At 42.4% G+C, this 25,716-nt stretch overlaps 6 protein-coding genes across 10 annotated transcripts in view; 5 read left to right on the top strand and 1 right to left on the bottom strand.

The window, feature by feature from the left end:
- Positions 1–9,200, bottom strand: part of LOC117146446 (espin) — a 30,465-nt gene extending 21,265 nt beyond the window's left edge. The window contains exon 1 of one of the 3 annotated variants that reach the window (XM_033312663.1): positions 8,282–9,200. In XM_033312663.1, the coding sequence (XP_033168554.1) occupies positions 8,282–9,186 (905 nt within the window). In that variant the 5' untranslated portion in view covers positions 9,187–9,200. Of the gene's footprint in view, positions 1–6,475; positions 6,926–8,281 lie in introns of those variants that run through there. The other 2 variants (XM_033312662.1, XM_033312670.1) reach the window with 2 other exon arrangements.
- Positions 9,201–9,478: 278 nt separating this feature from the next.
- Positions 9,479–10,575, top strand: LOC117146449 (uncharacterized protein C9orf85 homolog). The gene is made up of 2 exons (XM_033312676.1): positions 9,479–9,578; positions 9,639–10,575. The coding sequence occupies exon 2, from the start codon at positions 9,664–9,666 to the stop codon at positions 10,366–10,368; it is 705 nt and encodes a 234-aa protein (XP_033168567.1). The 5' UTR covers positions 9,479–9,578; positions 9,639–9,663; the 3' UTR covers positions 10,369–10,575.
- A 1,218-nt stretch (positions 10,576–11,793) lies between these two features.
- Positions 11,794–13,856, top strand: LOC117146451. 2 transcript variants are annotated; one of them, XM_033312680.1, is made up of 5 exons: positions 11,794–12,110; positions 12,175–12,328; positions 12,380–12,823; positions 12,896–13,021; positions 13,200–13,856. In XM_033312680.1, the coding sequence occupies exons 1-3, from the start codon at positions 11,868–11,870 to the stop codon at positions 12,484–12,486; spliced, it is 504 nt and encodes a 167-aa protein (XP_033168571.1). In that variant the 5' UTR covers positions 11,794–11,867; the 3' UTR covers positions 12,487–12,823; positions 12,896–13,021; positions 13,200–13,856. The 2 variants fall into 2 exon arrangements, with proteins under 2 accessions (XP_033168571.1, XP_033168570.1); XM_033312679.1 differs by having other exon boundaries at positions 12,896–13,028.
- A 12-nt stretch (positions 13,857–13,868) lies between these two features.
- Positions 13,869–14,471, top strand: LOC117147186 (DExH-box ATP-dependent RNA helicase DExH3-like). Its single transcript, XM_033313987.1, has 3 exons — positions 13,869–13,882; positions 13,969–14,162; positions 14,212–14,471. Exons 1-3 carry the CDS (start codon positions 13,869–13,871, stop codon positions 14,469–14,471), a joined length of 468 nt encoding a protein of 155 aa, XP_033169878.1.
- Positions 14,472–16,713: 2,242 nt separating this feature from the next.
- LOC117146450 lies at positions 16,714–18,779 on the top strand. Of its 2 annotated transcripts, none has more exons than XM_033312678.1 (5): positions 16,714–17,030; positions 17,095–17,248; positions 17,300–17,746; positions 17,819–17,944; positions 18,123–18,779. In XM_033312678.1, the coding sequence occupies exons 1-3, from the start codon at positions 16,788–16,790 to the stop codon at positions 17,404–17,406; spliced, it is 504 nt and encodes a 167-aa protein (XP_033168569.1). In that variant the 5' UTR covers positions 16,714–16,787; the 3' UTR covers positions 17,407–17,746; positions 17,819–17,944; positions 18,123–18,779. The 2 variants fall into 2 exon arrangements, with proteins under 2 accessions (XP_033168569.1, XP_033168568.1); XM_033312677.1 differs by having other exon boundaries at positions 17,819–17,951.
- Positions 18,780–19,048: 269 nt separating this feature from the next.
- On the top strand, positions 19,049–22,699 carry LOC117146448 (3'-5' RNA helicase YTHDC2). Its single transcript, XM_033312675.1, has 3 exons — positions 19,049–19,813; positions 19,919–20,126; positions 20,186–22,699. The coding sequence occupies exons 1-3, from the start codon at positions 19,139–19,141 to the stop codon at positions 22,228–22,230; spliced, it is 2,928 nt and encodes a 975-aa protein (XP_033168566.1). The 5' UTR covers positions 19,049–19,138; the 3' UTR covers positions 22,231–22,699.
- Positions 22,700–25,716: the final 3,017 nt, after the last annotated feature.

Here is a 25,716-nt window from a genome sequence, read left to right as displayed (position 1 = left end):
GCCACTGCCGCCGCAGGTACACGTAGCTACAAATTTTGCAAATGCCCATTTAATATCTACTTAAATTTTTTTTAATAATTTTAACACACTTAACTATAATGAATACTCTTATTAATAATAATAATTCTAATTTTGCAAATAAAAAAATTTAAGACAATATTTACAATTTAAATTCTATATTTTTCACAACAAACTTAAAATAAATTTACCTTTAAAAAACATTTTACCTGTTTAAATAGGAACTTATGTGACTTCTGCGTGTTTTATTACCTATTACTTTAGTTATTTATTTCAAGTGTGACAGGATCGACAACTTGTAAAACTGTACAATTATTCACTAACGGTCTACTTTTAAAACTTAGATTTATTGTATGACTTTACCGCTTTTTATTTCTTCGTATTTAAACATTTTAATTTTCATCTTACTTCGCACTCATTTTAAATCACTTTCTAGCGGGTTAAGACTAAAGCTTTAAAAGGTGACTTACATCCACTTTGCCCGGACTCAGGCTAGCATTTTCTCTCAGTGCACGTTCAACGTTTGCTCAACATTGAAGAGTCGCGGGCTTAGCTGCCCCTCTGATTGTATTATTTATTTATTTTTCACGCTCACTGCCATGTCAACTCTGCTCTGGGGCAACCCTCTGCCGGCGTCGACGTCGGCGTCGCTTCACTCTGCTGAGCACGCGTCAGCAACAACAGAAACAAAAACACTGGCATGCATAGTAATATTAACTAAAGCCCATAGTTGTTGGAATTATCGCCGCTGTTGCTGGGCATTCTGCAATTCGAGTTCAAAATTCTATTCTCGGCTAATTGACAGCATCGGGCCATTGGCATTGTATTGGCCAAATTAACCAACAATTGCGACAGTGAAATAGGCCCTTTTATAGTCCAGATATATAGTACAACTATATGTTCATAAAACAATACTTAATGAAACGATTTAATCATATCTCTTAACTATAATTTCACATTGGTCTATTGGAAAATGTTTTTCGTATTTAGCTGTTCATGTATTATTGAAGATGTTATAATATATTTTATATATATATCCTATAACTATAAAAAGAATTATCATAGCCTTAAATGTTTTATTTATTTACTTAGACTTTAAAATTATATTTGTAAGTATTTGTAAATATTTTTTGTAAAACATATTTGGGATAGTACATAATAGTCTTCATAATTATTTCAGCTTTACATCAATTTCAGCTAGTTAAGGCCAATTTCATCATCGTTTTCCATTTGCCTCGATCGAAGTTTAGCTAATTTCCATAGAAAATATGCAATTAAGTTGCAAAATATCCGCCTAGTGTTTATAGTTCTCATTGCCTTCTAAATCATTTGCCACACGAAGTGCTCTTTGTACTCGAGGCATGCCAAATATCAATTATGCTATATACTTTATAGTATGTAACTATATAGAGTTTGTGCCCCTAGAATGGGCTCAACTCAGGCGTGGCGAATGTAAATGAATTGGGGCTGGCTTGCAGCTTCTTGAGTGGCCATTGAGCAACTCCACCTGCGCCCCCGTACTTTTCCACCAGGCTTTTCCAGCTGTGTGAGTCATGAAAAGCGTGTGCAGATGGCGTAAAGAGTTGCCTCGATTTCTGGTTCAATGGCGCTCAGGCTGCGGGTGTCATACGAATATTACGTGACTTTCAGCTGCTGAAAAATTAAAAACTTGTAGCTAAAGTGCTCAGCCTCAACCTCGAACTCAAACTCTGCGTAATATCTTTCCCTCTGGGCCATGTGACCCAAAAAGGGCAATGAAAATGAAAACGCCAGAGATGAGAGCCATTAGGTGGCTTAGAAAGGCCGCCATTGAGTCGTAGTTAAAATGCAAATATAACAGAGCACATTATAAAGGAGGTCCATCCATACCATCCATCCGCATTTCACGTATTTGTCGCTTGCCATTCAAATTCAAATTCACATCTGGCCGAAGGCTGTCCAAATCGCATCCATTCAGTCCATCAAAGTGGTGTGACATACATCCCAAGTCATATCGATAATATATTTATTGTATTTACATTGCCTGTGGGCATTCGGCGCTAAAATTGCGCAAGGAGTGTGTATTTCGATTTGTGTTTTTAATTTGTAATTAGCATAAATATAATAAGGCCAGAACCGTTATAATTCGTTGGCTGTAAATCTATCTCTATAAGAATTGTTAACATTTCGCTAATCTCCACAGGAAATTAAATAATATTGTTTAACAGATTTCTCCCAGGATAAAAGATTTCATTATTATATTACACCATAATTTAAGCAGATGTAAAAAAATTTGTTTTATTCATACTATTATTTCACTTCCGAGTGCAATAGATATCAGATATCAGATAGATATAAATAGATAGCTAGATATCATTGGATAATATATCAAAATCAATATAACAGGAAATACTTATCCATTGCTTATTGTCCCAAAATCAACAGAAATCCTTGCAAATGTTTCCCAAGAAAATTTCCATTTAATATGCTATTAATTTTTCTGACCCACTCAGCTTTTCTTAACGGCTGGTGGACTATTAATCTGCGAGGTATTCGAAGTACGAAAATTAACAATTTGAAAACAGCTGAAATCATCAGCCAACAAATGCTCCAGTGATTTTGAAGGGTAAAGCCATAAAAAGGAAAATAATTTCTTTTGGGCGCGCTGGAAAACAGTTTGTTCGGTGGGTAACTGTGTGCCCCACTCGGCGGATGGGAAATAAACATAAAACATTAAAAAGCACCATTCGCAGCAGAAAAAAAAATTTTTTTAATAGCACTGTGGTGGGGTAATAAAAACGAACGAAGAAAAAAAAACTGCTATACGGATTTACGAATATTTGGGTAATTGCGCAATATGGAAAATCGGGGAGAATACATAAACGCATCGAAACTGGGTTAATTATTAATGATTTTGACTTAGTTTAAGTGAAATATATGCAATACATTTCAACTATATATATATTTTATATTATAACAATTATTATACAAATATTTAGATTTAATTTACTTCCGATATTCGAACTTCTGCGACCGCATCTTGCATACTTTTACTTTTCGCTCTCTTGTATTATTTCTCGGGTTTCGCCAATCAAAACCAGAACAGTCTACTAGACTTTGATCGAACGGTAAATGCTTCGTTTTCATCCATTCATCGAAGCGGTTTAGATCATCAAAGATCGAAGATCTCACATGGCACCTAAATATATCTAGCCCCAACCGTCAATTCAAATTCAAATTTTCGAACGGCCGAGAATCGAAACACGGCAAGTTTTCACTTTCGTGTGTGTGATTTTGGCAGAGAAAAATGGAAGAGGAAAAGTAGAAAGCAAAAGTCAATGTGCTAAACTATTGAAATTTTGATGAGCGATAATCTAAAAAGAATTTTTCGGCATCTTCGGCGATCGGTGTTTAAAAAGTCTCACGAAAAAACAGGTTCGTCTAAGTAAATCAAAGACATTTATGTGATATAAATTCATTCTAGTTTAGAATATTTTAAAAATTTGTTCATATACTTAAGCAAGTTGTAAAATAATTATGAGCAATCTTTGATTTAAATATTTCTTTGGGGAGTTTAAGTTTCCTTCGCATTTTTCGATAGCCTAAAAAAGTTCTCTGTGTACTTCTCTTTTCCTATCAACATATGCCCGTCTCTTTCTGCGAATCTCCCGTGTCATTCATATGCAAATCTGAGTTTATTCAATCACTCATTTATGCGATTCAAATGAAGTTCGTCCGTGAAAGTAAGCCATGGCAAAAGTCCAAGAAACAAACATTTGTCCAACAATCAGCCGTCAACAAATGTTCAAAATGTTCAAACAAGACGCTGATGTGTCCGTCCGCTCACCTGAAGACTCACCGAAGTTGTGACAGGTCGTGTTCCATTCCATTACGCCTCTCGCCTGCCCTCCTGCCACGCCCCCTAACACCTGGCCGCCCCCTTGTAAGCAAAAACTAAACGAAGTCCCCAAGAGGAGAAGCTCGGTGAATGCCCTGTCTTCGAGTGGAGACTGAAATGAGTCGACTGCCTGGCAAACATGAATGCAAATATGAATATGCAGAATACCCTTCACTTTGAACTGAACCACGCACTCAAGAGCTTTGAGTTGGAAAACCTGAGGAAATCTGATGAAAAAGTTGCATGCCATTAGGCCGTATGTTATTTCATCTATTGCGCGCTTCAAATATTGAAAATGGAATGTGTACTGTAGCAATGCTAAATAGCAATATAATTCTTTAACAACTATCAAAAAATATTCGTGATATACATTAGATCTTAGCCTAAAAATTAATATAACTTCTAAAACTACCAATCTTCCAGACACTTACGCTGAAAATAATTAATAATTTAATTGTTGTTGCCCATTTGCCTGCCACATTAACTAAAAGCCTGTAATGAACCTTGTGCGTACGGATTAACGAGATTTTCCCAGCCGCCAAACGCCAAACATCAATGAACTTGGTGGATTTATGGCTCTCCATCGGCGGCTTTAGCTTTCTGCGCTCTGCTAATGACCAAATGCGTGCAGGTCTTGGCCAAATCGATCGGGGGCTGGGAGCACTTGGACAAATGGCCAATTACGATTTGCGACAAGCACACAACACACGACACACAACACCGATGGGTGGGAAACCCGTTCGAGGCGATGGAAAACATGGAAAAGATGAAAATGCAGCGAAAAATGTCGTATGTAAACGGTTGCCTTAATAATCGACATTGGTGGAAAGTTGCAACCGCCACTCGGTTGTTGACCGCATCGGTATATACTATATATATAAATATTTCTTTTTTTAAGTATATACGAAGAGTCTGGAGTCTGGGCAAACGAAAGCAAAAGCACAAGGATGGGAGGGGACGCGCCTCTCTGGAGCAAACAAGTTCCCCCAGAAATTTCACTTTCTTTCTTTTGCCGTTTCTTGGTTTTTGGCTTGGACTTAGCTCAGTTTTAGACAACCTCCTTTGGAAATGAGCAAAAGCGTTGCTAATTAAAGCAATCGCTAATTGCACAAATAAATGATACCACAAATAATGAGCCTCTGGCAATCAATGCGATTGACTTGCGTTATATGTTTATATATGTATGCAAGTAACCCGAGTTGAACGAACGGAAATGAAACGAAACTCGCAGGGAAAATCAAACATCATCCCGTCCAGAAGATAATCTCAATTTGATTGGCTGTGGCAGCGGAATTAGTCACAGAATTATTAGCCAAATTGAAATCGAATTAACCGAAAATGTGCCAGCAACAAAACAATCAAAAATAATAGTGAATAAAGTGTGGAACAAATAGGAAAGAAAGTTAAAACTAGTCGAATATTATACTATCCTATGATGTTAAAAAAATAATTATAAATTGGAAACTATATATGGATATGAAATTCATCAAAATTATTATTTTTTATAATTCCAAGCTACTTATTACATTGCAGTATTCTTCATTATGTTATGTAAAAATATGAATGTATAGGAGGCACCATATTAGAATACCCTCCACTCAGAGTATCATATATAATGCAAGAAATATTACTAACCTCTGCGATTGCCATGCAACAGTGAGCGAGTTTTCCGAAGGGGAAATCGCGGTGTGTGTGTGCAACTCCGAAACAAAACCAAATTTTATGCGGTTTTATTATTACTCATTTTTTTTTTGTTTTTCTTTCCAGATTCTACGCCTCTCACGTCGTGATATGGTTATGGATATGGATAGGGGCATAGATATATGGATATGGCCAGGCTGGTCCGTTCATTTATCACGGCACACGCTCTGAAACCGAATGGCATGTGGCATGTGCCACGGCGGTACGTTGCACATAAACGCATTCGGCACTCGGTGGTTACAACACCAGCACCGTCGTAATTATCACAGCAAGTCGTATAATCTGAGCCAGCCCAAACTCGAAGGGTTGTATAACTTAGGCAAATCAAGGCGAATGATACATCGTACAGCGTTTCGCGGAGAAAGTCATCAACTATCCGTGAATCGACTATTTTAAGACCGTTCCCCATGGCCTACGGCGTGGAAGATTTTTATATCCGAGTAAATTCTGCTTGTCTTTGTGCAAGAATGTAGTCGTGCTATATAAAACATGCAGGTATCATAATAAAAAAAACGAATAATAAGTTAATACAATTGCATTGAATACCAACGCTTCAAACTTTAAATAGTGAAGGTTTTGGCATTCATTACATTCAATGCTTGAGTCTTGCATACCTATGTAAGCTTGCCATTTTCGAAGTAAGGTATTAAAGTTCTCTTAAAGAATTTTTTCAATTCATTCTCCATTTTCAATGAGCAAAATTACATTAAAATTATTGCACACTGAGTGAACATAACATATTGTTTAATATCAACTCATATCCATATTTTATCTTTAATAAAATAGTTTTCTCACAAATTCCTCAAAATTATCATTGAGTAATTAAGATACAATTGTAAAATGTGTCATTACAAGTTCGCTCTCGTGCTCAGAACTTACCGCAAAGCATTTCCTCCAGAGAACTGCAACAACCAGATTTGCAGCACTGATTGATAGATTGATTGATTGATTGCACTCACACACGCACACTCACAACGCAAAGTATATGTTTCTCAGAAGGCAGTGTTTCATGTTCTGTTTCAATAATACACTTCCAAATTGTTGAAAAAAAAATGTGTGCTTAAAGTTGCAGCTGCATTTGTACAAGGAAAGGCAAGTTCGTTGCCTAAGTCTTTTGTTTTGCTAGCTGTAAACGGTTGAAGAAAACGTCTACTTTTTTTGTGGAGCGCGGCACGTGCTGAGCGAACAATGGTCGCGGGTTGTTTGAGTCGCAGGTTTGAGTCGCGCGGCGATCGGCGAAAGAGATGCCGTTGCAGGCAGCGAAAGAGATGGAGGAAAGGCCGGAGAAAGAGACGGCGAGAGAGCAGATACCGCGCAGATTTGGACCAGCTCGGCCAGCGGTCGTCGAAGAAATGTAAAAGCCGAAAGCAGCAGACCCCAAAGAAGTGCCGAGCGGGAAAGCTCTCGTCCAAGCCTTCTTGTTGTTCCCGCTGATGTTTATATGTTTACATCTACACTATCTGCGGGTATTTCCCATCATCTCTGAGTTATGTGTGCCTTGTGGAGGAAAGCTTTTTTCAATTTAAGAAGTACTATTTTAATATACCTTTTGGAACATATAATTGCATGGAATATAAACGGTACTAGTTCTAACTTCTTTCTTTGAATATCTTATATTTTAACTATTAACTATTAACTATTGCTAATTTACAATTTGATTATTTTCTAATAACTTATAATTACCGCTTGACTAAACCTACAAAACATTTTATTATTAGAACATCAGAACATCATGCACAGATTTTTTTTACTGATTAAAATCGTTTCAAAAATCATGTTAAAACCACTTTTGAAAGAGCATTTGAAACTCGTGGCACACATATCGCGGCATGGCCGCTGTTGATGTAAACATTACTCATTCGAGTAATGCGCTTGTGCTTAGTTGATTTTCGATGCGCTTTTTGCACACTGCTAGACTTTTTCTCGCTTGCCTTTTTGTTGTATTAGTATGCTGGTATTTTTCTTCATATCATTTGGTCTTGCTCCTGCTGTTGTTGTTGCTGTGCCTTTGCGTATCTGTGGTGGGTATAATTTTATTCAATAGAATTTATGCTTTTTTATGGTCAAGCTGGCGGCGCGTCATGCGCGGAAACCTCATCGCTAACGGTGGTTTATGGCCAGTTTAAGGTTTTGTGCATAATTGTTTGGCTTGAGTCGTTCGTTGCTCTGGCTTTATGGCATTTCATCTCTTAACTCTTTGTTGTACGTACCGCGGCAGAAAGAAGCCCATTTAAATGCAATCAATCAATGACTTACGGCTAATTAGCCTATGCAATTTAATTGAAATGCGAAAACACTTCATTAGCGCCGCCACTAATGAGGCAACATCGGTTTACGACGTGTTTACTTTGTCGCCCGGCTTCCACTTCAACTTTAAGTTCAAAATTCGAACTCTGCCGTGGCGCAAAGTGCATCGAATTGCAGTCGATAGCATAATTGCGTGATTACATCAGTGAAATCAAAGATTAGGCATAGCAAATTTCCACAAACTTAATTAATAATTGACACCGATTGCCCAATTGCTTAATTTCTTAATGGATTTCATTATGGCTAACCCACAAATCCAAATTGAAAGAAACTCTTCCATTTAATGGAAGACATATCTTAAGTTTAAAAATATAACAGATAATTTAGAAGCGCAAAAAAGCGAACCCATTCACTTAAAATAAAAGATTTTAAACTAACCTGATGGCCGCCGACTGATGGTGGGCCAGCATGCGCATGCTGCCCCCGAATCGGTGCGGCTGCAGCTGATTCTGGTGCGAATCGAGGTCCGGATCGGGCGGATAGCCGCCGTCCAGGTTCCTGCTAATCTGGCTGATGCGGCTCATCCGGCTGGCGTGCGAACCGCGCTCCGAGTTGCACTTGGAGCCGCAGAGCGAGTTCTCGCAGAAGCGGCAGCACTTGTTGTAGCTGAAGGTCGAGGTGCAGAGCGTGCAGAACGAGTCCAGCTGCGACTCGGCCTGCTCGTCCTCCAGGTCGGCGTCCTCGTTGACGGACGGCTCCATCAGATCGAGGCCATTTTGATGGCGTCGCAACTTGATGGTTTGCGTGTGACTGCTATGATCCTCGTCGGAACAGAAGTGATAGGGCTCGCTCTCCGTGTCCTCCTCCTCGCCCAAACTGCTGCCGGCACTGCCCTCCGGGCGTCCGGATCCCGGCGAGAGGCCGAAGCTGCTCAAAGGACACGAGGGATAACGGGCGAGCGGAAAGGGTCGCACATTGTACTTGCTGGCCATCGACAGGTTCTCATTGAAGTAGATCACATTGGGCGACTGCACCTGACCAGGTCCAGCCCTCTCCCGCTCTCGATCCCGCTCCCTGTCCATTTCCCGATCCCTGCTGATGCTGAGGTCGTGGTATTTTCGCAGAAATGCCGCATTGCAATCGGCGGCCGTGTACTCGTGCAGTTTCTTCGGCTTTTGGGCGGGCGTCGCGTGTGTTTGATTGTTCGACTTGTTCTGATTCGAATTGCAGCTGTTGTTCGTGTTGCTGTTGGAGCCGTTGCTGCCGCTGTTGTTATTGCTGCTGCTGTTGTTGTTGCCGCCGGAGCGCAGCAGATCGAAGAGGCGCTGTTTGAGGTCGCGCATGGCCACATGGGGTTCTGCAAATGAAAATGCGTTTTAAAGTTAATAATAAGATTCAATATCACTCAAAATATCTGCATATTCTATAGATGTCTTTTATTTCCAGTATAATGATAAAAAAAAACACATAAGTTTTTAATGCACCGCTCATAAGAATTAGAAATCTAAATTAAAACTTAAAAATTCAAAGCTGAATACCCGTTACAGTTTTAGTTGCATTGATGGTTTGAGTCACCGCTTAGCCCCTTAAGAGCCACTGTGTCTGGAACCATGCCAGAGCTTACAATGTTTTCGCAGCAACAAGAAACGGCCACACTGACCAAAATAAAATAAAAATCGCACGCAAAATAAGTGGCAAGCAACATTCTGTGATCGAATTAGTCCAAGTTAAGCAGGTAAATTGAGAAAAACAGGTGACTAAGTCAATGTTGAGCTAATGCCCCATGTATCTGCAGCGCAAACCAGCCGGAGGAGCCAAAGATGAGCAGCCAGCGCGGCAATGTAAGTCGCACACGTGCGCAGAAGCACAAAAATCGTCATGTTTTCAAAAACGATCTGCACGACAAGACGCCGCAGCAGCTGCGCCTGAATGCGATGCACGTGTCCACGGTGTGCCAGCGGTGCAAGGAGCAGATCGAGTGGAAGATCAAGTACAAGAAGTACAAGCCGCTGACGCAGGCCAAGGTCTGCGCCCACTGCAAGGAGCGGTCGGTGAAGAAGGCCTACCATGTGGTATGCAGGGACTGCGCCATAAAGGCGAATGCATGCGCCAAGTGCCTGAAGAGCGCCACTGAGGTGGCCATCGAGGAGCCGCAGCCGACGCCGCGCGAGGAGCAGCAGCTGCAGTCAGAGATGGACCGGCTGGTCAAGTCGTTCTCGGAGCGCAAGCGACGCGCCTTCCTGCGCTACATGCGGAAGGGTAAGAAGAAGGAGAAGGACCCCAGCGAGGAGCAGCTGGACGAGCGGGAGCTAGAGAGCCAGGAGAAGGCCAAACGGGTGGCGCACACACGCGACGAGCTGCTGGACAAGATCAAGCAGTTGAATCTCGCCGGCGAAGGTGACGAGGACGAGGATGACTCGGACTTCGATTCCGAGGAGGACTACGAAGACTCTGAGTTCGACTCCGATGCAGAGGACGACGACAGCGAAGAGGAGCCACAGAAACCTGCTACCAAGGCGAAATAAACATACTTTTTTTCACTTAGTCCTAATTAGTTTAGCTACTTGGTAGAGCAGGATAAAGTGAACCTGGAGCACCGATTCCAGGCTAAACGAAGCTTGTTAAGCGGATGGGCACAGGAGGAAGGTATCCTGCCCACATAGCGTTTTCGTGGAGTTGTTGTCTGTTGAAGAGCAGCCCACCAGGCTAAATAAACCAATTTTTTTCAAGAACGTAAATTTGTTGAATTTGGTGGATTTATCCCAATACGACTAGAAAAATGTGTTAAAAACGCAGTTACTGCAGAATGTGGTGATTTTACATCGAATAAGAGGACCAGCTGCTGGCAGACAGGGAATCCAGTGGAGGAAGTGAGCCCAATAGCTCTGTTTTAGCTGCTGGCGGTCAAATTTAAGGAGAGTATGAAGCTTGCTTTGTTTCAATATTGTTGAAATGTCTTCAAAAGCTTTTACTGAATAAGTAGCTAAGCGTTTATCTCTTATTTCAACAAAGGTTTTATGGTATGGTACACACGCGTAGGGAAATCTACTAATTTGTGCAACTATTAACGGTGTCGTTATATTTTAAAATATCCCATATTTGTCTGGTTATAAAGAAACCAGACTAAACCAGACAATATTCTTTAACAAAATCAACGAAGGCTACAATTGTGTATGTGTGTATGTGTTTTGGAAAATCTCATAGGCTTCTTCTAGCAAAGTTTCCAAGTCAAGCAGAATTCGATGTTCGCATTTCATATTTGTTGTTATACCCGTTACTCGTAGAGTAAAAGGGTATACTAGATTCGTTGAAAAGTATGTAACAGGCAGAAGGAAGCGTTTCCGACTATATAAAGTTCATATATATATTCTTGATCAGGAGCAATAGCCGAGTCGATCTATAAAAGCTAGAAGGTTGATATTCAGCATACAGGTTCTGGAGACAAAGACGCAGCGCAAGTTTGTTTACTCATGTGGCCATTTTATTCCCCAATATCTATCGATATCCTAGAAAAATGATAAAAATTCGCGTTCGCATTCACACTAGCTGAGTAACGGGTATCTGAGGATCGGGGAACTCGAATATAGCATTCTCTCTTGTTTTTATTTTATTTCGAAGTAGTTCGAAAATTATAGTGAGTGATGTGAGAGGGAAGAGACAAAGTCAGAGTAAAAAAAAAACCTAATTTTGCCTCTAAATACCATTTTCAAATATCAGCGATTTTAATACATTTTTAGGTTTATATTTATTTTTATTTATTTCAAAGTTTTCATGCGTCTTTATTTTATTTTTGGTGAATTCAGTTTAAAGCCCCCATAGCAACACCGAAAACGTTGATTTTGGTTTAAAAATGTATTATTTAAAAAAAAAAAGTTCCTTAACCTAAAAAAAATTATCGATAACTGTCGATTTCGATAAGTTAGCAGTTAAGAGAAGGTAAACAACTTGAAGCCACGCGGCAAAAAACAGTTAAGGTTATAGTCGAAGTAGGCCGGGTCGCAAAACATCCAAAGAAGAATTTTTGATGGAAAAACGCTCTGAAAGGATCGGCCAACGGCTTCGGGCCTTGGAAATGGCAATAGAAACGAACTCGAAGCAGCTGGAGGAGAACAGAAAACAGACTGCTAGGAATATGGCTTTGGTGAAGAAGGTTTTCTTGGAGGGGAAAGCAAAAAATGTGCGTCAGGCGTTCCCAGTCTCATCGGATAAGGACCTTGCAGATTTAGAGCTGAAAATAAGCGAGTCCGTAGAGTCCAAAAAACGCTACGTAAGTAAAGTATTTATAATCTAAATGATCGTGAAATGGATTCTGTTTTTATTTTTTCTTTCAGATTAAAGAAGTAAAAAACCTTTTAAAGCGCAACATCTTGTCGAAGGCAATCAAGAGCGTTGCGGAGGAACAGCTCTTGTGCGCTTACAATATAGGCGGCCGCAACGGGAAGAAGGCTTTAAAATCATTTCCACAATTCTTCTCAGTTTTGATTGGTATGTATATTTATAGTTTTGCAGATATATTATTTAAATATTTCTTTACAGAGTGCATTGCTTCGTTGGTAGGCCAGCAGGAAGCGGAGAAGGCCCTGTCCCACGCACTTACATGCGTAAAAAATAACGCAAACAAAAAAAAGAATAAAACTATGTAAAATAATGAAAGTACATACATACATACATATGTATGTATCTGCTTCGATTCCCGTTCCCCCCAATCCCTTACAAATCTTGACAACAATTCAAACTACCAGTCAACCATAAGAAACCTTGGGTCTAACCACTTTCCAAAAATGAACCTTATCTGGATCCTCAGTGACATTAAGAAATTCATATGTACACACTTCTCCTAAAACACTACAACATACAGCAGAAGAGCCCAAATCCTTATGAAGAGGCTCGCGCTTGGACACACCACACCTCACAAATGCCAATTATTTTATTGATTTATTTAAAACCATAAATCAAATTGTAGAACGTGGCGCTTAACGAGTAAGTATTATATTTCATTTTTTATTGACTCAGCTAACATTGAACGAGCTCATGCTCGCTGTTATCCAATAGGGAGATGGCCATTATGTTGGGATGCCTATGAAGCCTCTTGGCATATTGCTCGCTGCTCTTCTTCACCTCTTCACTGTCCCAAGGGAAGCCCAGGATCTCGTGGATGGTGGCTTTGTCGTGCAGCAGGTGGGCGGTGCGTAGCTCCTTGTTTTCAAACCTTTGTATTATTCCGATATCAGACTACTGGCCATTTCCCAGATCGGCCTGACGATCGGATTATAAATAAGGAGATTGGAGGATGTCGGCAACTTGGATTCCTTCCTATAAGCCAGTAGAATAATTTCAGTCTCTATTTTCTCAATAGGTACGGCTTGCAGGTGAGACTCCTGTCGACGGTGATACCGAGGTAATTCGGAGTGGCTTCTTCTGGCATTGTGGCGTCGCCCAGGCTGACGAAGGGACAGTGACCGGGTCGGAATGAAAATGTGGAAGCCGTTGACATATCACTGTTGCCCGCTAAGTTCCACCTTTTCTGCCAGGAGTTGAGCAGGCCAGACTGTATTAGCGCGGAGGCCTCGATTGTTGTGTCCCAGGAAGACTGTGCCGTCTGCGTTTGCAGCTGCCATTAAGGATGGGCTCTGCAACACATGAAGATTTGCCGGGAGCGCGCTTCATTATACTAAATCATCACTAAACGCGCATCATTATACTACATCATCACTAAGCAACAGGAGCTCAAAATATGACTGGTGTTAACTTATAAGTTAAGTTCAAGCACTGGTTCAGGAACCCAACACATGCCTGTGCATTATCAACCATTCCCAGATAAACATTAAACACATCATAATTAACTGTCCTCCCCTTTCCCTACTTAGAACGGTTGCTCTTCATACAACCTGAACAATTAACAATTCAACAAAACTCCAACCATGTCCATAAAATATAAAGCTTCATATGCATTAGCTCTCATACACTGTAAAAATCATTGTCATTGACCTTATATGTAGCTTAATATAAATAAATAAGCAAATATATGTACATAAATATGTATGAAATATGTATGAAATGACCAAATTGGTTTCAAAATCTATATATAAATACATATAAGTTTGCTTTGGTAACGTAAAATTCAGAGTTCGAGCCTGCCCATCTACAACCAGCGAGTACAGCGAGTACATCCTTGAGTGGGCCGCAGAGCATCGATCTCCAGTCAAGATCGTGGTAAGTCAGCCTCGACGCTTAGCAGCTATCAGTGTCTCGGAGCGCATTTCCAAGGAGCGCGGAGAGGCGCCTGGCACCACAGTGGGCTATCAGATTCGCATGAATAGTGAGTAGCAGTTGGCCGCAAAGTACTTATAACTATAAGCCTCTGCCAGGACAATGCAGCAGCAATACGGTTCTAATGCTGACCACCAGTGGTTGCCTTTTGAGGGCTCTCGCCATGGATAAGGAGTCTTTCTTCAAAAACACCACCCACTTAATCATTGACGAAGCCCACGAGCGTGATTTGGACACAGACTTCCTGCTGCTGGCCACCAAGCTGGAGCTGCAAAAGAATCCGCACCTCCGCCTCGTGCTTATGTCGGCCACTATGGATCTTGAAGCATTGTCCAACTATTTTGGTGGGGCACCGTGATGGATGTAGAGGGGCGCAACTTCGGGGTGGCGATCTATCATCTAGAAGACATTCTTAGTAATACTGGATACATGCACCCGAGAATGGAGCAGTTTTTGGGCAAGCCGACAGGCGAAGAAACTCCTAGCGAACTGCTAGCCGCCTATTATGGAGGTCGCACAATCATAGATCCGGATATCGACAATGACTTGATAGCTTCGCTATTGGAATTATTACTGCGCCAAGGTGAGGCTGGAGCGGGGATTGTGTACCTGCCAGGCTATAGCGCTACTGACCTCGCTACTGGCCCGCTTGGAATCGTCTCTACCGCAGGACCAGATTACTATCATACTGCTTCATAGCCAGGTGGACAACAACGAGCACCGCAAGGTCTTCCGCGTTTACCCTGGCGTGCGTTTAAAGATTATTCTTGGTACCAACATAGGACAAACTTCGATCACCATTCCGGATCTACTTTATGTCGTCGACACGGGCCGCGCCAAGATGAAGACCTATGACATGACCATAGATGCATCGCAGTTAACCATTACGTGGATCTCGCAGGCGGACGCCAAACAGCGTGCGGGAAGAGCTGTACACCGTCCCAGAGATCATGAGGCGTACCTTGGACGAGATATGTCTGCTGACCAAGTTGGCAGCTCCAGACAAGAAAATAGAAAATTTTCTAGATCTGGCTTTGGATACCCCACCAAAGGATACAGTCCTGTAATACAGTCCTGTTCTAGACTGAAGCTATTGGGCGTGCTCGACGAACGGGACGAGGAGGAGCCACAGAAACCTGCTGCCAAGGCGAAATAAATATACTTTTTTAACTTAGTCCTAATTAGTTTAGCTACTTGGTAGAGCAGGATAAAGTGAACCTGGAGCACCGATTCCAGGCTAAACGAAGCTTGTTAAGCGGATGGGCACATGAGGAAGGTATCCTGCCCACATAGCGTTTTCGTGGAGTTGTAACTTTCCGAGAGTCGTCGCAAATCTGTTGAAGAGCAGCCCACCAGGCTAAATAAACAAATTTTTTTCAAGAACGTCAATTTGTTGAACTTGGTGGATTTATCCCAATACGACTAGAAAAATGTGTTAAAAACTCAGTTACTGCAGAATGTGGTGATTTTACATCGAATAAGAGGACCAGCTGCTGGCAGACAGGGAATCCAGTGGAGGAAGTGAGCCCAATAGCTCTGTTTTAGCTGCTGGCGGTCAAATTTAAGGAGAGTATGAAGCTTGCTTTGTTTCAATATTGTTGAAATGTCTTCAAAAGCTTTTACTGAATAAGTAGCTAAGCGTTTATCTCTTATTTCAAAAAAGGTTTTATGGTATGGTACACACGCGTAGGGAAATCTACTAATTTGTGCAACTATTAACGGTGTCGTTATATTTTAAAATATCCCATATTTGTCTGGTTATAAAGAAACCAGACTAAACCAGACAATATTCTTTAACAAAATCAACGAAGGCTACAATTGTGTATGTGTGTTGTGTTTTGGAAAATCTCATAGGCTTCTTCTAGCAAAGTTTCGAAGACAAGCCGAATTCGATGTTCGCATTTCATATTTGTTGTTATACCCGTTACTCGTAGAGTAAAAGGGTATACTAGATTCGTTGAAAAGTATGTAACAGGCAGAAGGAAGCGTTTCCGACTATATAAAGTTCATATATATATTCTTGATCAGGAGCAATAGCCGAGTCGATCTATAAAAGCTAGAAGGTTGAGATTCAGCATACAGATTCTGGAGACAAAGACGCAGCGCAAGTTTGTTTACTCATGTGGCCATTTTATTCCCCAATATCTATCGATATCCTAGAAAAATGATAAAAATTCGCGTTCGCATTCACACTAGCTGAGTAACGGGTATCTGAGGATCGGGGAACTCGAATATAGCATTCTCTCTTGTTTTTATTTTATTTCGAAGTAGTTCGAAAATTATAGTGAGTGATGTGAGAGGGAAGAGACAAAGTCAGAGTAAAAAAAAAACCTAATTTTGCCTCTAAATACCATTTTCAAATATCAGCGATTTTAATACATTTTTAGGTTTATATTTATTTTTATTTATTTCAAAGTTTTCATGCGTCTTTATTTTATTTTTGGTGAATTCAGTTTAAAGCCCCCATAGCAACACCGAAAACGTTGATTTTGGTTTAAAAATGTATTATTTAAAAAAAAAAAGTTCCTTAACCTAAAAAAAATTATCGATAACTGTCGATTTCGATAAGTTAGCAGTTAAGAGAAGGTAAACAACTTGAAGCCACGCGGCAAAAAACAGTTAAGGTTATAGTCGAAGTAGGCCGGGTCGCAAAACATCCAAAGAAGAATTTTTGATGGAAAAACGCTCTGAAAGGATCGGCCAACGGCTTCGGGCCTTGGAAATGGCAATAGAAACGAACTCGAAGCAGCTGGAGGAGAACAGAAAACAGACTGCTAGGAATATGGCTTTGGTGAAGAAGGTTTTCTTGGAGGGGAAAGCAAAAAATGTGCGTCAGGCGTTCCCAGTCTCATCGGATAAGGACCTTGCAGATTTAGAGCTGAAAATAAGCGAGTCCGTAGAGTCCAAAAAACGCTACGTAAGTAAAGTATTTATAATCTAAATGATCGTGAAATGGATTCTGTTTTTATTTTTTCTTTCAGATTAAAGAAGTAAAAAACCTTTTAAAGCGCAACATCTTGTCGAAGGCAATCAAGAGCGTTGCGGAGGAACAGCTCTTGTGCGCTTACAATATAGGCGGCCGCAACGGGAAGAAGGCTTTAAAATCATTTCCACAATTCTTCTCAGTTTTGATTGGTATGTATATTTATAGTTTTGCAGATATATTATTTAAATATTTCTTTACAGAGTGCATTGCTTCGTTGGTAGGCCAGCAGGAAGCGGAGAAGGCCCTGTCCCACGCACTTACATGCGTAAAAAATAACGCAAACAAAAAAAAGAATAAAACTATGTAAAATAATGAAAGTACATACATACATACATATGTATGTATCTGCTTCGATTCCCGTTCCCCCCAAAAATCCCTTACAAATCTTGACAACAATTCAAACTACCAGTCAACCATAAGAAACCTTGGGTCTAACCACTTTCCAAAAATGAACCTTATCTGGATCCTCAGTGACATTAAGAAATTCATATGTACACACTTCTCCTAAAACACTACAACATACAGCAGAAGAGCCCAAATCCTTATGAAGAGGCTCGCGCTTGGACACACCACACCTCACAAATGCCAATTATTTTATTGATTTATTTAAAACCATAAATCAAATTGTAGAACGTGGCGCTTAACGAGTAAGTATTATATTTCATTTTTTATTGACTCAGCTAACATTGAACGAGCTCATGCTCGCTGTTATCCAATAGGGAGATGGCCATTATGTTGGGATGCCTATGAAGCCTCTTGGTATATTGCTCGCTGCTCTTCTTCACCTCTTCACTGACCCAAGGGAAGCCCAGGATCTCGTGGATGGTGGCTTTGTCGTGCAGCAGGTGGGCGGTGCGTAGCTCCTTGTTTTCAAACCTTTGTATTATTCCGATATCAGACTACTGGCCATTTCCCAGATCGGCCTGACGATCGGATTATAAATAAGGAGATTGGAGGATGTCGGCAACTTGGATTCCTTCCTATAAGCCAGTAGAATAATTTCAGTCTCTATTTTCTCAATAGGTACGGCTTGCAGGTGAGACTCCTGTCGACGGTGATACCGAGGTAATTCGGAGTGGCTTCTTCTGGCATTGTGGCGTCGCCCAGGCTGACGAAGGGACAGTGACCGGGTCGGAATGAAAATGTGGAAGCCGTTGACATATCACTGTTGCCCGCTAAGTTCCACCTTTTCTGCCAGGAGTTGAGCAGGCCAGACTGTATTAGCGCGGAGGCCTCGATTTTTGTGTCCCAGGAAGACTGTGCCGTCTGCGTTTGCAGCTGCCATTAAGGATGGGCTCTGCAACACATGAAGATTTGCCGGGAGCGCGCTTCATTATACTAAATCATCACTAAACGCGCATCATTATACTACATCATCACTAAGCAACAGGAGCTCAAAATATGACTGGTGTTAACTTATAAGTTAAGTTCAAGCACTGGTTCAGGAACCCAACACATGCCTGTGCATTATCAACCATTCCCAGATAAACATTAAACACATCATAATTAACTGTCCTCCCCTTTCCCTACTTAGAACGGTTGCTCTTCATACAACCTGAACAATTAACAATTCAACAAAACTCCAACCATGTCCATAAAATATAAAGCTTCATATGCATTAGCTCTCATACACTGTAAAAATCATTGTCATTGACCTTATATGTAGCTTAATATAAATAAATAAGCAAATATATGTACATGAATATGTATGTATGTAGCAGGCAGAAATGCAAAAATTGGTTTCAAAATCTAAATATAAATACATATAAGTTTGCTTTGGTAACGTAAAATGCAGAGTACGAATCGCCGTTAGAGTAAAAAACATTGGTAAATAAATCATATCGAGAACAGTAAAAGTTATTTTATTATTATTGTTATTTGGGCACACTGCTATCCGGCTCGATAGGCGGCAACGCCGCCTGATATCGCATTAGCGTCCGATAACTTCTACAATTCATTGTTATCGAGGTATTGTAGAAATACAGCTGATTGAAAAGCGAATAGAATTGCAAAAGCGCACAGAGATTGAACACAGTTGAATGGCGGACAGTGAAAAAGTTGTGAAACGCGGCCGACGCCAGGGCAGGAAGAAGGCACCACCGGATCCTGGACAGGCGGCAGTGTTGGTGGTCGATGGCCGGGTAACCGGTGGGAAGAAGGGCACTGGCAAACAGAAGACTCTACCGGGCAACGCGAAAGCCGACGGGGGCGACAAGCTGATTTCCGAGGACGAAAAGATGCTGCGCCAACTGGTCAACGACTTCCTGCAAAGTTGCGAGCCGAAGAAACAGCTCCCCGGACTTACCAAAGCCCAGCGCAGCCACGTTCACCGATTGGCCCAGAATCGCGGGCTTAAGACGGTGAGCAAGGGTTCAGAGGAGGACCGCGTCCTTTTTATAAGTCGCCCGCAGTCGGATGGCCAACAGCAGTACCTCCTTTGCAACACAAAGCTGCACATTTGCCCACCGCTCCTAGACGTTCTGGGACAAATGGCCGGCAATGTGGAACGAAGATTGATAAACTCCGTTGAAGGCTTTAAGCGCAAGAAAGAGCAGTATCAGGATAGACGGCGTCCTTCCAACTTCGGCCTAGTCGGGCAGAGGCTTATTCCGCCGCCGCAGAGCAACCGGAACAGGAACATTCAGCACGAGCGCCGGAGCCTGCCCATCTACAAGCAGCGAGAGAGCATCCTCAACGTTCTGCAGCGTGATCAGGTGACCAAATGCTTCCTTCTGATATTATGTACCTGTACCATTTTCTATTAATATTAAGTCAAACACTGAATTGCTACTAATAATACCTGAGGTTCCACCTTACAGGTTTTGATCATTAAAGGAGCCACTGGCTCTGGCAAGTCCACCCAACTTCCTCAGTACATCCTTGAGTGGGCCGCAGAGCATCGATCTCCAGTCAGGATCGTGGTAAGTCAGCCTCGACGCTTAGCAGCTATCAGTGTCTCGGAGCGCATTTCCAAGGAGCGCGGAGAGGCGCCTGGCACCACAGTGGGCTATCAGATTCGCATGAATAGTGAGTAGCAGTTGGCCGCAAAGTTCTTATAACTATAAGCTATATTCCGCCTCTGCCAGGACAATGCAGCAGCAATACGGTTCTAATGCTGACCACCAGTGGTTGCCTTTTGAGGGCTCTCGCCATGGACAAGGAGTCTTTCTTCAAAAACACCACCCACTTAATCATTGACGAAGCCCACGAGCGTGATTTGGACACAGACTTCCTGCTGCTGGCCACCAAGCTGGAGCTGCAAAAGAATCCGCACCTCCGCCTCGTGCTTATGTCGGCCACCATGGATCTTGAAGCATTGTCCAACTATTTTGGTGGGGGCACCGTGATGGATGTAGAGGGGCGCAACTTCGGGGTGGCGATCTATCATCTAGAAGACATTCTTAGTAATACTGGATACATGCACCCGAGAATGGAGCAGTTTTTGGGCAAGCCGACAGGCGAAGAAACTCCTAGCGAACTGCTAGCCGCCTATTATGGAGGTCGCACAATCATAGATCCGGATATCGACAATGACTTGATTGTTTCGCTATTGGAATTATTACTGCGCCAAGGTGACGCTGGAGCGGTGATTGTGTACCTGCCAGGCTATAGCGATATGACCTCGCTACTGGCCCGCTTGGAATCGTCTCTACCGCAGGACCAGATTACTATCATACTGCTTCATAGCCAGGTGGACAACAACGAGCACCGCAAGGTCTTCCGCGTTTACCCTGGCGTGCGTTTAAAGATTATTCTTAGTACCAACATAGGACAAACTTCGATCACCATTCCGGATCTACTTTATGTCATCGACACGGGCCGCGCCAAGATGAAGACCTATGACATGACCATAGATGCATCGCAGTTAACCATTACGTGGATCTCGCAGGCGGACGCCAAACAGCGTGCGGGAAGAGCTGGACGCGTGTGCCATGGCAATTGCTATCGGCTGTATGACAACGACCGCCTGGCCAAAATGGATCTGTACACCGTCCCAGAGATCATGAGGCGTACCTTGGACGAGATATGTCTGCTGACCAAGTTGGCAGCTCCAGACAAGAAAATAGAAAATTTTCTAGATCTGGCTTTGGATACCCCACCAAAGGATGCCGTAATACAGTCCTGTTCTAGACTGAAGCTATTGGGCGTGCTCGACGAACGGGGCGAGGTCACGCAACTGGGACATATCATTGCCGAACTGCCTTTAGGCGTTCAAATCGGCAAATGCCTGGTGTACTCCATTTACTTGCGCTGCCTGGACAGCATGACCATAATTGCGGCCTACCACTCGGTGAGGGATCCCTTTGTTCTAAACATAGAGCGTGGCAAGAAACCAGGCCAGCAGAACCGCAGAATTCTTTTCGCTGGCGACGGAATGAGTGATTCGCTGGCGGCCATTAAACTCTACGAGGAGTTCACGAACTTGAAGCGCATGGACATCGGCGATTTTTGCGAGCACAATTTTGTTTGCCGTAACGCAATGGAGATGTTCGTCTCGGCGGTGAGCACACTACGCGACACCGTGTACCGTATCTTCCGCTTTAGCGAGGCCAGTGCTCGTTTGGCCTCGTCTTTCAACGATGATACGAATATGATCCGCCTGGCCCTGACTGCAGGACTGTATCCCAAGTTGGCGTACATGGACCGCGAGAAAAAAAACCAGCTGGTGGCTGAAGGAGATCCATTTGTTCAGGTTTCGAGATCCTCTTGCCTTTTGGGCAAAAAGAAGCAAAAGAATTTGGCCAGCGAGTGGATCCTGTTTCTTGAGAAGACCCGCACTGCAGACCAAATTTCCTCGCTAGAGTATACCACCTTGGTAAGCGGCTTGATGGTGGCTCTGGCAGGCGGAAAGCAGTTCGTAACCGAGGCGCATGGGTTCGAAGTGCTGCTGTGCCTGGACTCCTGGATCCGTCTGAAATGCCCAGCTGAATTTGGACTCCAGCTCCATAAAGTGCGAATGCTAATGGAGCGTGAATTCGCCGAGTTGGTGGCGACGCGGAAGCTTAGTCTAGTGAGCGATTTCATAGGGCCGGAAACAGTTCGGCGATTGTTGAAGGCGGATATGCCCTCGACCAGCCTGGCCGAGGGCAAAAGCCTTCTGGACAGAGGCAACTGTGATAACGACGTTTGAATTCTACGCATAAAAAATAATTTCATAGCATATACTAAGAAACTGCTCACAGTATTTGCGACCCGTATAAACCTATATGCAGTGTGCGATTCATAAGCCTCGTACCTGATTTAGGGACCTAATTTCACACAAAGAGGCAAACGAATTTCCAATTTTCAAAATACCATTATTGTTAACCACTATGAATTACTCCAAAGCACTTCTTACATATTAAGGTATATCTAAGGTAGCACAGACGATATCTTAACTATATTCCTTACATGTTGTGATACAAGAAGGCGCAAAAGCGGCTTTCTTTAGCTGTTAAATCCAAGAATACTTAGAATACTTATTCGAATAGTATAGTCGCTGTATACTCAGCTAACTGAAAATTTAATTTTTGTATTTCATATCGAAGAGGTCAAATAAATCATAAACTTTTGGCGTCTTGTATCTGCAAGAAATCAATAGAAACTGAGAAGACAAATAATATATGTATTGTTTATCCATTAATGTAAATATCTGAAGCGCTGAGTCGCACTGTAGCCACATTGGAAACACAGGGAATTAAAAATGTAAGCCAAAAATATGACTTTTGAGACTGCAATTTCAGGCACTCCCTAATTGCCGGGTGAAAATATGTGGGCCACAAGTGCCACGAGATGCCAGGGAGATCGTAACTCGGAGTCGAAGTCGGTGTCGGTATCAGTGTCAGTGCCAGTGCCAGCGAGCCCAGTTGGTGGGCGTGGCTGTTCCCTGCGGTGCATTGGGCCATGGCAGTCATGGAGCTGACGTTTATGCTCCACCTGCCCCACCTGCCTCACCAGCCTCCCACTGGCCATTGAGGCGCAAACAAGAGCGGGCAAACGGAAAAAAAAAACACAGAGTTAATTGCACAGACGACGCAGTCAATAAACTTGAAGTCGAGCTTGTCGCTGGTGGAGCAACAATGGCCACAGAGACACCGGAGCAACTGCAACAAAAGACAGCAGCTTACTCACAAAGAAAGTGAAATTAATTTGCTATTTTTCGCTCGATTGTGCCTCTTTGAGCGAAAAGCCTTTGAAAACCGAGAGAGAGCATGGCCAATCTTCACTGTCGGCCCTACAAATTCGATGTCTTTTGCTGCATGTTGTATACTTGTATATGCATTACATTTTGTCGCTTCCAAAGAATGTATAAAATTATTAAGGTAAAGAAACACACATGTCTTGGAAAATCATTTAAACCTAAATATGTATATTAATGACTAAAAAAGAAACATAAACTGAAGCATAAAATGATTTTACTTAAGACTTTGAAAACGACCTGAAAAGATTTCTTATGAACCTAGAAATAGTAGCAGTTTGAACTATATTTAGGCTACATATTGGCAACATATTTTCGATGATCTGAATAATAATTTGATTTAGATGTCTGGAGTTCGATTGTCTGCCAATGGAAGTGACCCAAATGAACTGCACCGCATAGTGGCCACCCAATATTCCGCAACTCATCGGTGGGAATTGCGGGAAATCACAGTGGCCCAACCTCGAATTTTCCACAATTTGCACAGAGGTAATTCCGCAAGAAGAGTCGATGAGAAATGGGGGCCACCGAACAGAAAAGCCGAAGATCAATTTTCCCAGATGACTCCTCCATTGCGGCTCCATTGTGGATGCCTGCCACTGAACTCTGGCGAGGATGAGGACGGGGCTGCGGAGGAGGTGGCCGTGTCGGTGGAGTGCCAAATGAATGGCAATCGCCAATTGGCATCTGGCATCTGCTCTCGAAATCAAATGAAGTCAAATGGCCCGGTGCGCAGGCAGCGCTAATAGATCGACCATAAACCTGGCCAACTAGTGGCCCGACTTCCAGGGGGAAGCGGCCGGTTGAACGGACTCGCCATCGCCATCAACTCCGATTTAAATTGGACGCGAATTGAATCCCCGTTGCCAACCAGCTCGGCAGGTGTCTCTTTGCCTTGGTCACTTGGCGCGGAAGGCGGAGATTATGCAACGGAATCGGTGATGCCAGTGATTCCACCAGTAATATTTGTCATCCACGCCACAACAGGGCTTAGGATAAAGTTAATTATTATTTAAATAGTTATTATGAGTCCTATTGCTCAATCTGGGTAATGCAAAATTTGTAACAAATCAATTTAATAACATATTGAGCATTTGCTAGCTGAATCTTCTAAACGTGTCTTTCCAACGGAGGAGTAAGCCATAACACCACTTCATTTTTAAATCCGCTTACAGTTGCTAACCCGATCCCACTGTCGCAGTTGGTCGATGAAATGTGAGCTAATGACGGTCCCTCGACTGATTGATGATGGGTTGAAGGTTTTGTTTTTTGGGGGCTGCCAGTTACAGTTACATAATTACAGCAAATTGATTTCGCCAGAAGATGCCGCCAGACGTGCGCTGCTCCCAATGCTCCATGCTCCATGCTCCACGATGATACCATGGCCCAGGGCTCCCAGGGATGACATCATCTCACATAATCGCACATCTGCAATAATCCCAGACATTTGATTTGTGCAGCACGGAATGCATTTCGGTAATTCCAAAATCCAAATTCCGAATTCCAGACGTGTGGTATTATCATAAATATGTACATACATACATATGTGGTCGGAGAGGGATTGGATTGGATTGGGTTGGGTTGGATGGGATTGGACCGAAGGTAAAGGCCCGAGATCACGCCAGTGAAAGTCTGCCCCTTTAGCGGGGTCAAATCAATCAGGCTGGGCGGCAACCTGGCCCGCAACTTGGGGAACTGTCTATCCGTCTAGGTGGCACTACGAAGTCCCCGCCAGATGCCCCGAATTTTCGGGGATTTACTCGCGACCAACACCTTTCCAAAAACAACGGCTAATTATGTCATTAAAGCACTTGGCTCTTGTGTGCGCTTTTAACGTTAATTTGTTAGAAGCTGGCCAGAAATTTAAATGTTCATCAAAATAATTATGCTGCTTTATTTCTTAATAGTATTTTCGCCTCTATTAAATAACCTATTTGCTGTGAGGTTTTTTAAGTTATGAAAGAATAATGACATATACTTGTGCATTAGAAGTTGATCATCTATTAAGGTTTATATGTTATCATTTTAGTTTCGGCGATATGATTTGCATTCAATTAGGAAATTAATATTTTGTGAATTATATTATTTATGATAATTTCTGAAATATTGGGTGCAATATTATTTATTAATTTATTATTAGCAAAATATTGCGTCTGGGACGCCGCAGTCTAGGGATTTTGATAAGGCGTTGAGAAAAGAGGGGATTTTATGGGGTATATCGGCGACCCATGACGAACTTTAACTGCGGTAAAAGTGAAGTCATGTGCGAGTGTTTGGGGCCACCGAAAAGTAAAAGCCAAAACGAGAGTGAAGTGATGGCAAAACAAGCAGCGATCGTGATTCGCATTTGGCCACGGCCAACAGCAACTGGCAACATGAATGGCCAGCAACTGGAGCCACCGGCAGCACAAAGCACAAAGCACACAGCATCAACATCAG

Source organism: Drosophila mauritiana, chromosome X (assembly GCF_004382145.1).
Source record: "Drosophila mauritiana strain mau12 chromosome X, ASM438214v1, whole genome shotgun sequence".
NCBI classification, from domain to species: domain Eukaryota; kingdom Metazoa; phylum Arthropoda; class Insecta; order Diptera; family Drosophilidae; genus Drosophila; species Drosophila mauritiana.
The sequence above is the reverse complement of the archived record's forward strand: the minus strand, read 5'-3'. Positions and strand labels throughout refer to the sequence as shown.

Bases quoted from the DNA above. Each gene is read 5' to 3' on its own strand.
- LOC117146449 (XM_033312676.1), top strand. From the start codon at position 9,664: ATGAGCAGCCAGCGCGGCAATGTAAGTCGCACACGTGCGCAGAAGCAC.
- LOC117146451 (XM_033312680.1), top strand. From the start codon at position 11,868: ATGGAAAAACGCTCTGAAAGGATCGGCCAACGGCTTCGGGCCTTGGAA. The intron at 12,111-12,174 runs GTAAGTAAAGTA...TTTTTCTTTCAG, and splicing joins TAGAGTCCAAAAAACGCTAC to ATTAAAGAAGTAAAAAACCT. The intron at 12,329-12,379 runs GTATGTATATTT...ATTTCTTTACAG, and splicing joins ATTCTTCTCAGTTTTGATTG to AGTGCATTGCTTCGTTGGTA.
- LOC117147186 (XM_033313987.1), top strand. The intron at 14,163-14,211 runs GTGAGTAGCAGT...AGCCTCTGCCAG, and splicing joins CTATCAGATTCGCATGAATA to GACAATGCAGCAGCAATACG.
- LOC117146450 (XM_033312678.1), top strand. From the start codon at position 16,788: ATGGAAAAACGCTCTGAAAGGATCGGCCAACGGCTTCGGGCCTTGGAA. The intron at 17,031-17,094 runs GTAAGTAAAGTA...TTTTTCTTTCAG, and splicing joins TAGAGTCCAAAAAACGCTAC to ATTAAAGAAGTAAAAAACCT. The intron at 17,249-17,299 runs GTATGTATATTT...ATTTCTTTACAG, and splicing joins ATTCTTCTCAGTTTTGATTG to AGTGCATTGCTTCGTTGGTA.
- LOC117146448 (XM_033312675.1), top strand. From the start codon at position 19,139: ATGGCGGACAGTGAAAAAGTTGTGAAACGCGGCCGACGCCAGGGCAGG. The intron at 19,814-19,918 runs GTGACCAAATGC...TCCACCTTACAG, and splicing joins ACGTTCTGCAGCGTGATCAG to GTTTTGATCATTAAAGGAGC. The intron at 20,127-20,185 runs GTGAGTAGCAGT...CGCCTCTGCCAG, and splicing joins CTATCAGATTCGCATGAATA to GACAATGCAGCAGCAATACG.